The sequence below is a fragment of the Gekko japonicus genome, unplaced genomic scaffold, assembly GCF_001447785.1.
Source record: "Gekko japonicus isolate JY-2015 unplaced genomic scaffold, Gekko_japonicus_V1.1 scaffold924, whole genome shotgun sequence".
NCBI lineage: Eukaryota > Metazoa > Chordata > Lepidosauria > Squamata > Gekkonidae > Gekko > Gekko japonicus.
Window position 1 is genome coordinate 553195 of NW_015170303.1, and position 12446 is coordinate 565640.

The 12446-nt window shown below is 49.9% G+C and overlaps 1 protein-coding gene across 1 annotated transcript in view; it reads right to left on the reverse strand.

The window, feature by feature from the left end:
- Positions 1-12446, reverse strand: part of LRRK1 (leucine-rich repeat kinase 1) — a 102558-nt gene that overhangs the window by 47698 nt on the left and 42414 nt on the right. The window contains exons 14-19 of the mRNA XM_015417967.1: positions 11348-11562; positions 9574-9738; positions 6962-7134; positions 3713-3833; positions 2741-2900; positions 40-316 (exon numbers count right to left, since the gene is read on the reverse strand). Coding sequence (XP_015273453.1) covers positions 40-316; positions 2741-2900; positions 3713-3833; positions 6962-7134; positions 9574-9738; positions 11348-11562 — 1111 coding nt within the window. The remainder of the gene's footprint in view (positions 1-39; positions 317-2740; positions 2901-3712; positions 3834-6961; positions 7135-9573; positions 9739-11347; positions 11563-12446) is intronic.

Genomic DNA, 12446 nt, shown 5'->3' on the forward strand with positions numbered 1-12446 from the left:
CCTGTTTAGCCACACGTCTGGTGACAATTACCAGTGTACCTGTTGTTGGCTACCGGGAGTGCAATTTCAAACTTGGCAAGGAACTGGAAATACTGCTCCTCCGTCTGCTTGGTGAAGCCTGTCCCGACCAACAGCATCCGCAGGTCCTCGGCTTTGATCACCCCATTCTTGGCAACCGATTTGGAACTTTTGATACTGAAGATTCGCTGCAGACACTCCGACAACCAGACCGGGTCGAGGAAATAGAGGTTCCTCAGCCCGTGGCTCGTATCTGGGAAGTGCAGCAAAGTCCCCGTTTCGATCAGGAAGTTGATGGCTGAGGAGAAAGAGGAAGAAAGCTGTGCTACAAATGCCGTGGCCTGGCTGGAAAGCGGAGCAAAGAAATCCGTTTATTGTGTGTTTATCTGGAAACATTCATAAGCCTGCCTTTATCCTAATGCAATGGGATCCAAAGCGGGCAACAACAAGCTTTAAAACTTAGGCAGATCACAAGCAGTGTTCCCTCTAAGCTGAGTTAGTGTGAGCTAGCTCACAGTTTTTTAGCCTCCGGCTCACACATTTCTGTCTTAGCTCAGGAAGGAGGGCTCCAGAGCAAACTGATTTATGCAGGAGCCAAATCGCTCGCTCACAGCTTTAATGCCAGGAAGGAGGGCTCCAGAGCGAACTGATTTATGCAGTAGCCAAATCGCTTGCTCACAACTTTAATGCCAGAACTCAAAAAGTAGAATTTTTGCTCACAAGACTCCACAGTTTAGAGGGAACATTGATCACAAGAAGGGAGAGCAGGAAGGGTTGCATCCGTGCTTAGTCCTTGTGGCCCTTTTGTAGAAGCCCAGGGAAATGCTGATCGCCACTTTGGCGTCAGGAAGCAGTTTTCTGCAGGTCAGTTTGGCCAGGGATCCTCGAGAGTGTTTTTTTGAACTCTTCTGTCCTAGAGCAAGGGTCACTGGGTGTGTGTGTGTGGGGGGAAGGTATTTGTGAATTTCCTGTATTGTGCAGGGGGTTGGACTAGATGACCCTGGAGGTCCCTTCTAACTCCATGATTCCATGAAAACGGCAAAAACCCAGCAACAAGAAATTGGCATAGCTGAAAACAAACACATGGAGCTGCTTTCTACTGAGTCAGACCCCTGGTCTATTAAGGCCAGGATCATCTACTCTGGCTGGCAGGTGCTCTCCAGGGCTCTGAGGTTTTTTACATCACTTTTTTTTTTTTTACTGAAGTTGCAGCCGACTTATGGAAACCCCTTACGGTTTTCAAAGCAAGAGATGTTCAGTTGCGGTTCACCATGGCCTGCCTCTGTGTACGGACCCCGGCATTTCTTTGTGGTCGCCCATCCAAATACTGGCCAAGACTGACCCTGCTTAGCTCCCAAGAGCTGACGAGATTGGACTAGCCTGGGCTATCTACCTATTACATGATCCCTTTTTTAAACTGGAGCAGCTGGGAATCGGAACTTGGGATCTTCTGCATGCAAAGCAGCTACTCTACCCCGGGGCCATGACCCCCACCCAGGGCTATTTTGGGGCAGGAACACACAGGAACGGAGTTCCGGCTGGCTCCTGAGTTGGCCACGCCCAGCAGGAACTCATTAGCATAATAGGCCACACCCAACAGCAGAAACTCATTAGGATTGGCTACATTAGGGGTGTGTGGCCTAACATGCAAAGGAGTTCCTGCTACAAAAAAGCCCTGGGTTTTGACAACAAACAAGGTAAACAGAATAAGAAGCAAAAGGTGGGTGTGGCTGGATGACCACACTTCTGGTAACACGTGGGTGCGGCCTAATATGCTAATGAGTGGTGCTGCCAGGGATGTGGCCCCATGTGCTAATGAGTTTCTGCTATTGGGTGTGGCCTATTAATGCTAATGAGTTCCTGCTGGGCTTTTTCTACAAAAAAAGCCCTGACCCCACCTGTTAAAACCATGGGCCTTGTGGGCCTCGGAACCCAGCAAAGGGTTCAATAATTCTTCAATAATTCTGCCTTGTCTGAAATGCTACAAATGTAGGACCTTTCCTCATGACACCACACCAGCTCCTGGATCCCAGGAAAGACTCTTCCATTTGGAGAAGGGCTGTGGCTCAGCAGCGGGGCATGCAGAAGGTCCCAGGGTCAATCCCCGGCATCTCCAGCTTAAAGGAGCAGGTGGCAGGTGATGCGAAAGACCTTTGCCTGAGACCCCGGAGAGCCGATGCCAGTCTGAGTAGACAATCCTGACCTCGAGGGACCGAAGTTCTGATTCAGCATAAAGCCGTTTCGTGTGTGTTCACGGTAGGCAAGATGCCCTCCAGTTCAGAAAACTCTGCATGTTGAGACAAATTTTACCCTATCTAGCCATAAAAAGGTAAAGGTAAAGGTTCCCTTGCTCGAAAGCCAGTCGAATCCGACTCTAGGGTTGCGGTGCTCATCTCCGTTTCAAAGCCGAAGAGCCAGCGCTGTCCGAAGACGTTTCCGTGGCCACGTGGCCGGCATGACTAAACACCAAGGCGCACAGAACGCTGTTCCCTTCCCACCAAAGCGGCACCTATTTATCTACTTGCAATTTCTTGCTTTCGAACTGCTAGGTTGGCAGGAGCTGGAACTAGAGACGGGAGCTCACTCCGTCATGCGGCACACTCGGGTCTCGAACTGCTGAACTACCGACCTTCCACAGCCTGCAGTTCAGCGTCTTAACCACTTGAGCCACCGCAGCTCCTCAGCCATATCAATCCCCGGCATCAGCCATATCTAGCCATACCAGACTGCAAATCCTCATAGTCCTTGATGTCATTTCCTGGAGTTCCGTCTACGATGTTCTCTATTTCCTTGTCTGTTAGGTACTGGACTCTGTCTTTTTGGCTTCTTCTCTGTTGTTCTGCTTTGATGGAGTCTTGGAAGCGCAGGTAACTCCTTGGTATCTGTTATGTTGAAGACCAATCACTTTGTTAAAGCCCCCCTGGGCCCATTCATCAGTACTGCATGAGCAGAGGTGGTAATATGGTGTGTTTTTTTAAAACTAAGGGGACTTGACAGGGTATAGTGCATCACATCAGAATGGAGTGCCCAAATGGCAACGACTGAACAGGCTTTATAGGATCATTCCCATTTTTGGTTTCTTTGCCATCAAGCCACAGCAAACTTTGGGAGACCCCCCTGGGGTTTTCAAGGCAAGAGACATTCAGAGGTGGTACGAAGGAGGAGGAAGAGGAGAAGAGTCGGTTTTTATACCCCACTTTTCTCCGCCCTAAGGAGTCTCAAAGCGGCTTACAATCACCTTCCCTTCCTCTCCCCACAACAGGCACCTTTTGAGGCCGGTGGGGCTGAGAGAGCTCTGAGAGAACAGCTCTTGAGAAACAGCTCTGAGAGAACTTGTGACTGGCCCAAGGTCACCCAGCGGCTGCATGTGGAGGAGTGGGGACTCAAACCCGGTCCCCCAGATTGGAGTCTGCCACTCTTAATCACTACATCGTGCTGGCTCTCGTGCTGCGGTTTGCCATTGCCTGCCTCCGCACAGACTTCCTTAGTGGTCTCCTATCCAAACACTAACCATGGCCAACCCTGCTTAGCTTTAGAGACCTCAGCAGATCAGGCAAGTCTGGGCTATCCAGGCCAGATGACATAATGGTCAACCTGATCATCTTCTAAGTATTACCAAAAGGTGAGAAACGCTCATACCAGGAAAGCCAAACCAAACTAAAGGAGCTTTCCACCGCCAAGAAAGAATACCCACCAGTCTTCCCACGAGCTTCTGTGAGCAGATAGAACTGCCGGCATCCTTCATGTTACAAGTGATGTGGTAAATCAGCTGGCGGAACCCATCCAGGCCTTCCAGGGTCTTACACGAGAGCTCGCTGCAGAGAGACACCGGGAGGAGAGAGAGATTCCCTACCATTAGAGTGGCCCAGGAATCGAGGCGAGCAAGCCCAAGGGGGAAACATAATTCCAAACTGCCCGGCTACCTTCACATGCCCGAATTAACCGAAGGTTAGCGAGACACAGCCTGCGTAGAGCTGACTGGGTTTGGGGGAAACGCTACCCTGAAGAAGATATTTGTTCTGAAAAGAACTCACTGGAATTTAATCTCTGTCCGTCTTGTAGTTGCTATACCATTTGCATTTTCTGCAGATGGTCCTTAACGGTCCAGAGGTTATTCGGCCATCCACATGCAAGGTCTTAAGGCCAAATGGCATGAGAGGTAGAAGATACTTGACTGGATCTCCTAGTGTTTGCTGCTCTAGGATCCCCACATTTGGGGTAATCCGTACGCCAGGATCAAAGTATCCGGTCCCAGAAGAGGTTCCAATGTCAGTAATGCTTTTCACTGTAAGAGTTATACACGTCTAAAACGTCATGATGCGAGGGTCCAGGTAACCATGGCAGACCTACAGGAACACCTGGCATCGTGGTAAAGGTAAAGGTTCCCTTGCTCGAAAGCCAGTCGAGTCCGACTCTAGGGTTGCGGTGCTCATCTCCGTTTCAAAGCCGAAGAGCCAGCGCTGTCCAAAGACGTTTCCGTGCTCATGTGGCCGGCATGACTCAACACCAAGGCTCACGGAACGCTGTTCCCTTCCCACCGAAGTGGTCCCTATTTATCTACTTGCAATTTCTTGCTTTCGAACTGCTAGGTTGGCAGGAGCTGGAACTAGAGATGGGAGCTCACTCCATCTTGCGGCACCCAGGTCTCGAACTGCTGAACTACCGACCTTCCACAGCCTGCAGTTCAGCGTCTTAACCACTTGAGCCGCCGCAGCTCCATCGTGGTAAGAGTTCCTAAATTTGTGTAAACCTACCCATAAGCCTCAAAGCTCTGTATGACTAAAATTCGGGAATAGAAGCCAGTATGGGTTCACCCCTTTAAGAAACACAAAAGATCTTGATGTCCACTTTTTGCCATCTGGAATCTCAAATACATGACGCCTTCCACTGCAGCCTCTGCAGCCCGGGCTCTAGCCCAGTCCTGTCAAAGCGTGGATGCTAAGCACTTGGAGGAGAGACCACCAGGCAAGTCCAGGGTTGCGGCACAGAGGCAGGCGATGGCAAACCACCTCTGTTCCTCTCTTGCCCCGTAAGCTGCTAGATGGGGTCCCTGAAAGTCGGTTGTGACTTGACAGCACTCCCTCTAAGAGCCGGCCCACCCTAGGCGAACGCCTAGTTCGTCTAGTGAGTGAGCCAGCCCTGCCCACATGGCTCACTTCTTTAAGCTACCTGCAATCCCTCTGCTCGACAGGCATTTTAGCGAAGGTCACTGCTTCTCTCTCCCTCTCTCTACTTGTGGTCTCAACTGCAAATCTAATGAAATGGGGGGAAGCTCAGTCTTGCTAGTAAAGCCAGGGAATTTTTTGGAAATAGGAGGAGAGGAGGGGGGTTGGATTTATACCCTGCCCTTCACTCAGACCCTCAGAGGGGCTTACAGACCCCTTCCCCTGCCCACAACAGACACCCTGAGAGGTAGGTGGGGCTGAGAGAGCTCTCTCGAGAACTGCCCTTGAGAGAACAGCTCTGAAAGAACTTACGGCTGATCCAAGGCCACACCAGCAGCTGCATGTAGAGGAATGGGGGAAGGAAGGAAGGAAGGAAGGAAGGAAGGAAGGAAGGAAAAGAGTTGGATTTATACCCTACTTTTCACTCAGAGTGGCTTACAATCTCCTTCCCTTCCTCTCCCCACAACAAACACCCTGTGAGGTATATGGAACTGAGAGAACTGGGACTGACCCAACATCACACCAGCAGCTACATGTGGAGGAGGAGTGGGGAATCCAACCTGGTTCTCCCAGATTAGTGTCCATTGCTCTTAACCACTACACCAAATTGGCTCAAATACAGAAAATTAAGACTTGGCCTTGAAAGTCAAGCCTTTCTGTTTGGATCTCCCTTGTATCCAGGGCCCCACCTCTCGGATATCTCACTCCCCTCCAGCCTCAGAGGCTTGCTGTGCAGTGGCAGCTTTCTTTGCATCTCACCACAATAACTTGTTCTTACACGCATTTTCCAGGGTGGGAGGGAAGAGGAAGAAAAAAGGGGGTGGCGGAGGGGGATTTCTTTAGCATCTTCCGTTTTTAAATTCCAGTTACTGTGAACAGTCGGAGAAAGGAGGAGACCGTTCTGTGGAAACGGGAGATAAGAATGATTTTGTGTTTGTCTGACAAAGGCTTCCGTGCCACAAGCAGTGACTTCAAAACAGCAGACCAGCTGTCTCCGGTCACAGTGGTCAGAGGCGCAGTGCTCCTGCCAGTCCAAGGTGTAGGAACACGAGTGAAAGGAATTGTTCAAGGGGCTGGAATAGAGTCCAGTGGCACCTTGAAGACCAACAAAGTTCTATTCAAGGTGTGAGCTTCTGTGAAAATATGAAAAATATATTGGAAAAAAAAATACCACCACCGGAAAAAGAAATAGACCAACAAATTTTTTTCAAAAGTATGCCGTGATATACAGCAGAATGCAGCGACGTGATAAAACCTTTCGTGAAATTCTGTACCAAGGATGCTGCACTTGGAAATGAACCCTCTTGACAGAACAGAGGCACAATCTAGCAGCTGACGTGTACCTTCAGAAAGTGGACGTGGCACAGGCATTTCCGGCTGTACCACTTCGGAACGCAGGGTTGGGCCACCCCTGCTTCGGGGTGGTGGTGGTGGTGGTGGAATCTCCCGGCACACAATTTGTTCAGGAAGGCCAGGCTAGAGAGGCCTCCTCTCGGCCAGCTTTTCACAAGGGATGAGGACTCTGGAAAGACTAAATCACAGGCTCCTTCTGAACACGCCGGTCAACTCTTCTCAATGCTTCTGTGCTCTCTGGAAGCTCCTTTTGCTAGTCTGAGCTGCTGCCAAATCAGCTGCTGCCCCCACCTCGTGGCTAGATGTCCTGCAATCATTCCACCGACATTCCTGACTAGGGCTACAAATGGCTGAGACCGGGGAGGGGGCTCTCTGCATATATGAAAGCCCTGCAGTGGGTACACGGGGGCCCTCACCGGACTTACTGTAAATTCTTCAGAGTGATATCGGGGAAGCCGGTGGCTCTTGAGCCAGAAGGAGAGCGGCAGATGGCCAGAACGTAGGCCCTCAGGGTAGCGATCCTCTCGACGCGGAATTTGGTGTCGATCAAGTCGAGGTGTGTCCCGACAACCAGCACTACTGAATTCGGAGCCTTGGCCTGGAAAAACAGAAGTTTAGGGTCATGGTTTTTCAGCTCTGTGCAAGGCTCTCATAGGAAGCTTTTGCAAAACTGTAATAATTATGTGCTGTCGTAGAATCACAGAGTTGGAAGGGACCCCCCAAGGTCATCTAGCCCAACCCCCTGCACAATGCAGGAAATTCACAACTACCTCCCCCCCGCCCCCAGTGACCCCCTGCTCCATGCCCAGAAGATGGCCAAAAAAACCCCTCCAGGTTCTCCAGCCAAACTGGCCTGCAGAAAACTGCTGCCTGACCCCAAAGTAGCAATTGGCATTTCCCTGGGCGTGTAAGAAAGGGCCACAAGAACTAAGTACTGAGGCAACCCTTCCTGCCCTCGCTCTCTTGCTCTACCGAGTCACAACTGACTCATGGCGACCCCTCATGGGGTTTTCTAGGCAAAAGAAGTTCAGAGGTGGTTTGCCACTGATTGCCTCTGCACAACAACCCCAATCCTACCAGGCGGCCTCCATCCAAGTAGTACCCATGGTTGACCCTGCTTCGCTTCCGAGCTCTCCCGAGCTTTGGGCTAGTCTGGGCTATTCATACAAAACAGGTATGGCTGAGTCTTCTACTGGACTGGCTTCCCATCCCATAAAGCGAAAGAACGTACCCAGTTGTGCACAACCGCAGAAGACCTGAAAGGAGCCTGAATGTCTGGGGCAAGTCAGAACCACTTCCAGATGTTTCAGCGAGAAATCTCTGCAGACTGGAAGGGACTTATTCTCTCCTGCAACATCAGCTGCTAGACTATCACTGTCCCCAGGGCTTTTTTGGTAGAAAAAGCCCAGCAGGAACTCATTAGCATAATAGGCCACACCCAACAGCAGAAACACATTAGCATATCAGGCCACACCCCATACAGCAAGCTCATTAGCATATAAGGCCACACCCTTCCTTTGGCTTGACTGGACACCCCGCAGCCGTGGGGAGCCCAGGCAAGCTGGCCCTTGGACAGGCCAGGGGAGGCACAGGAAGGCATTTAAATGCATCTCTGATCCTTCCAGCCCTCCTGGCCCGCCCACCTCGGAGTCACCGGGGGGTCGCTCTCCAGGCCTTCCCTCTGTACACCTTTCCTCAAGCCCCCCCCCCTCACTTTTACCTTATCTCTGTGGTCCCCAGAGATTCCACCCTGCTCTTGGAACTAAGGGGGAGAAAAACCTCACAGTGGAAACTGCCAAATCAGACAGGCCACTTGGAGGTCCACAGTATTCACTGCCTTTGCAAGGGATCAGACTCACTCGCCATGAAAAGAAAAACTGAATACCGTGGACAACGGTATTTTGTCCCTTCCTGAGGCATGCACTATAGCACTTTAATGGTTCTATTAGTCAATTTTTTATTGTACAGCCAACAAAAAATACAAAAGCAAAACAAACAATGTTAATTAACGACCTAAAATCAGACCTCTACCTATATCATTCATCCTAGTGCATCCAGACAATGAAAAGGGTTAGAGGTTACCAAAGAGAATTATGCACAAGGCATTATCTCAGCCTGTAGTTTTATAGCAGAAGACAAAAACGTAGCTACTTTGTACAGGGATTTTTTGGTCAACCCCAGACATTAAAAATGTAGGAGTTTCCTGCTCAGAAAGCAGTTTTTAAATCTGCCAAAATGGGTTTCAGCAGGGCTATTTTTGGGCAGGAACGCACAGGAACGGAGTTCCGGCTGGCTCCCAAGTTGGCAGAAACCTATTAGCATAATAGGCCACACCCAACAGCAGAAACTCATTAGGATTGGCTACATTAGGGGTGTTTGGAACTGAGGAAGACAAAACCCTGGATGTAGAAGCAGCCAGGGAGGGCAGGGGGGCAGAAGATGAAGAAGAAGAGGAGGAGGAGATTGGATTTATACCCTGTTCTTCGCTTGGAGTCTCAGAGCGGCTTACCATCTCCTTTCCCTTCCCCTCCCCACAACGGACACCCTGTGAGGTAGGTGGGGCTGAGAGAGCTCTCTCAAGAACTGCCCTTGAGAGAACAGCTCTGAGAGAACTGTAACTGACCCAAGGTCAGCCAGCAGCTGCATGTGGAGGAGTGGGGAATCAAACCCGGTTCTCGCAGATTAGAGTCCATGCACTTAACCACTACACCAAACTGGCTCTCCACTGGGAGTCCATGGAACTCACTGCCCCTGAGAGGGATCAGACCTCCATACCATTGCCAATTCTCAGATGGCTGATTCATGCAGACCGAAAGACTGCTATACAGGCGTGGTGTTCAAACAGGTATTTGTGCAGTAAACGACTGGCACAACGCAGGCCCAGGGCATCTCTGGTTTCGATGAATCTGTTGTCAGCGGTCCAAGACGAACAGTCAAACCCAACCACAGTTCTAGCCGGGTTTTACCAACGCCACGCTAAAACGCCCCTACTGATACCTACAACTTCCCAGCACACCAGAAATGACGTCTCCCTTACCTCAATATTCAACAGCCAGAACTGAAGATTTGCAATGGCCTCCTCGCCCAGTGCCAAGTTCCAGACGACAACGTACAATGCTTTGTCTGTGAAGAAACACTGATTGACTGTCGACATGCTGGCGGGGCCGCCGATATCCCAGACATTAAACTCCACTGAATCAACCTAATTGGACAAAGAGAAACATTCAGTGGGGGGGAGGGGGAGGGGAGAGAGAACAACCCCCCCATAGCAGCTAAAGTAAACCACACAGAGATAACAGTCAGTGCATAATGAACTCGTGCCCCGAGCATCTTTGCAGTGTGTGACGGCAGGGCAACAATGGGCGTCAATGTTCCGACCGAAGAAAGAAACCCTTGATGCGGGTGGCCTGCGCTTCCACACAGGAAATCTAAGCCAATGACTTCACCACTTGGGAGTAGCGCAACCGTCATTGCTGGAGAAGAAGAGGAGATTGGATTTATACCCCACCCTCGACTCGGAGTCTCAGAGTGGCTTACAATCTCCTTCCCTTCCTCTCCCCACAACAGACACCCCTGTGAGGAACAGGATTGCTAATGTTTCTTCGCTTAGTAGGTTTCACTTCCTTCTGGAACAATGCAGGTCTGACTCTGGCTGTGTGGAGATTCCTCCTTATTCCTTTATTTCATTCATTTATAGCCTCCGTTTCTCTCTAATGGGAATCCAAAGCGGGTTACACCCTTCCCACCTCCTCCATTATACCCTTACAAGAACCCTGTGAGGTAGATTAGGCTGAGAGAAGGTGACTGTCCCAAGGTCACCCAGCGAGTTTTTGGGGTCAGGAAGCAATTTTTCTCCAGGCCAGTTTGGCTGGAGATTCTGGAGGGTTTTTTTGCCATCTTCTGGGCATGGAGCAGGGGTCACCAGAGGTGGGGAGATATTTGTGAATTTCCTGCATTGTCCAGGGGGTTGGACTAGATGACCCTGGAGGTCCCTTCCAACTCTATGATTCCATGGCACAAGTGGCGATTTGAACCTGGGTCTCCCACATCCTGACTGTCTTAACCACATTGGCTCTTTCCTCTGGTTATCTATGGGAAGGTGGCACAATACTGCCTTCCCCCCCGCTCAACATGTTTCTGGTTCCAGGGACAGGTTTGTTTTGCGACTAATAATAATAATAATAATAATATACTTTATTGTCATTGTACATAGTACAACGAAATTAAAGATGCAATCATTTCGGTGATCTACAACAATATTCATATGCACTCACACAGCCATCCACTACTGTCCCATAACTCCCTTAAGGGTCACATAACAACTTAAAACCACCAATGTCACCCAAATTCCAGTTTCATACAGCATTTAAGGCAATAATAGCTCTCGAGTAAAAACTATTTTTTTAATCTATTTGTCCTTGCTTTAATTGTCCTAATATCTTCTGCCCGAAGGCAGCAGTTCAAACAGGGAATGATCAGGATGGGACAAGTCCTGCAAAATGTTCTTTGCTTTTTTCAAACATCGAGAACTATACAATTCCTCCAGGAATGGGAGAGGGCAGGAATGATCTTCTGGGCTGTAATAATAACTCTCTGGAGTGCTTTCCTCTCCACAGCCGTACAACTGGCAAACCAGGCACAGACACAATATGTTAAGATGCTCTCTACTGAGCAGCCGCCAGCTGTTAACCATGCATCTGAACTCTGGGATAGGTGCCTCTACCCAATTAGGCTCCACCCATTGTTGAGGCACCAATATCCCCCCACCCCACCCCAGCCTGGTATAAGTTTCGCCTCTTGTTTTTATTGACCTTCGATTTGAATCCGGCTGGTTTCTGAAGCTCCCACTTCATGGTCCGGATGGTGACGTCGCTGGGCATCGTTTGGGAGGCTTTTCCCGTCTGGAGGATTTCGATCAGCGCAGACTTCCCCTGCCGCGGGGGGCCCACCACGACCATCTTCATCAGGTGGCACGGCTCCGCTTTCCGCAGCTGGGCCCGTAAGAAAGCTAAGATGGTCTTGGGGCCTGGCAGGGGATGGAGAAATCAAACCGGAAGCCGTTGGCACAGAAAGATCTTTCAAGAATCGCTCAATGAGCTTCGATTAGAAAACGCCAGTGGAATTGGGAGAGAAATCTCTAATTCAAAGGCAGGTTTTAAAAACAACAACAACAGCTGGGAGGACAGGCTGCTAAGTATCCGCAGGCTGAGCAGACAGAACATAACTAGCAGAAACAGATAAAATAACTTATCTGAGACTAATGATAAAATAATTTATCTGAGGCTAATGATAAAATGATAAAAAATAGGAGCTGCGGTGGCTCAAGTGGTTAAGATGCGGATACATTCAGAAGCTGACGTGGGACCTTCCCCAGTGGCTGAGTGCCCTCAGCAGCTCTGAGGAGGGAGCCAGCTGAGCCGGTGGGTGTGTTGCTCTCAATAGTGGAAGCGGCCGCATGGAGGGGAAATCAAAAGGGGCGGGATATAAATCCCAAAAATAAATAAATAATAAATAAATATTATTATTATTATTATTATTATTATTATTATTAACAAGCCCTAATGAAAATGCGGAGTGTGGTGATAGATTATTTTGGTAATCTGGAAAGTGGAGTACATCGTTCTCCTCTCCTCCCTTCTGTCCTCACAACGACCCTAGGAGGTAGGTTAGACTGAGAGGACATGGCCAGCCCAAGGTCACCCAGTGAGCTTCCATGGCATGAGTGAGGATTTGAACCTGGGTCTCCCAGATCCGAGGCAGGCATGCTAACCAGCACACCACAAACTTGGGTTTGGATTCCGTCCCTGCTCAAACCGCACGGGGGACAGGCAGGCTCACCTTCCTTTCTGATCTCAGCCGGCAGGTTGGCAATCGTTAGCTCCTCGATATCCAGCTGCCAAAGATTAGACA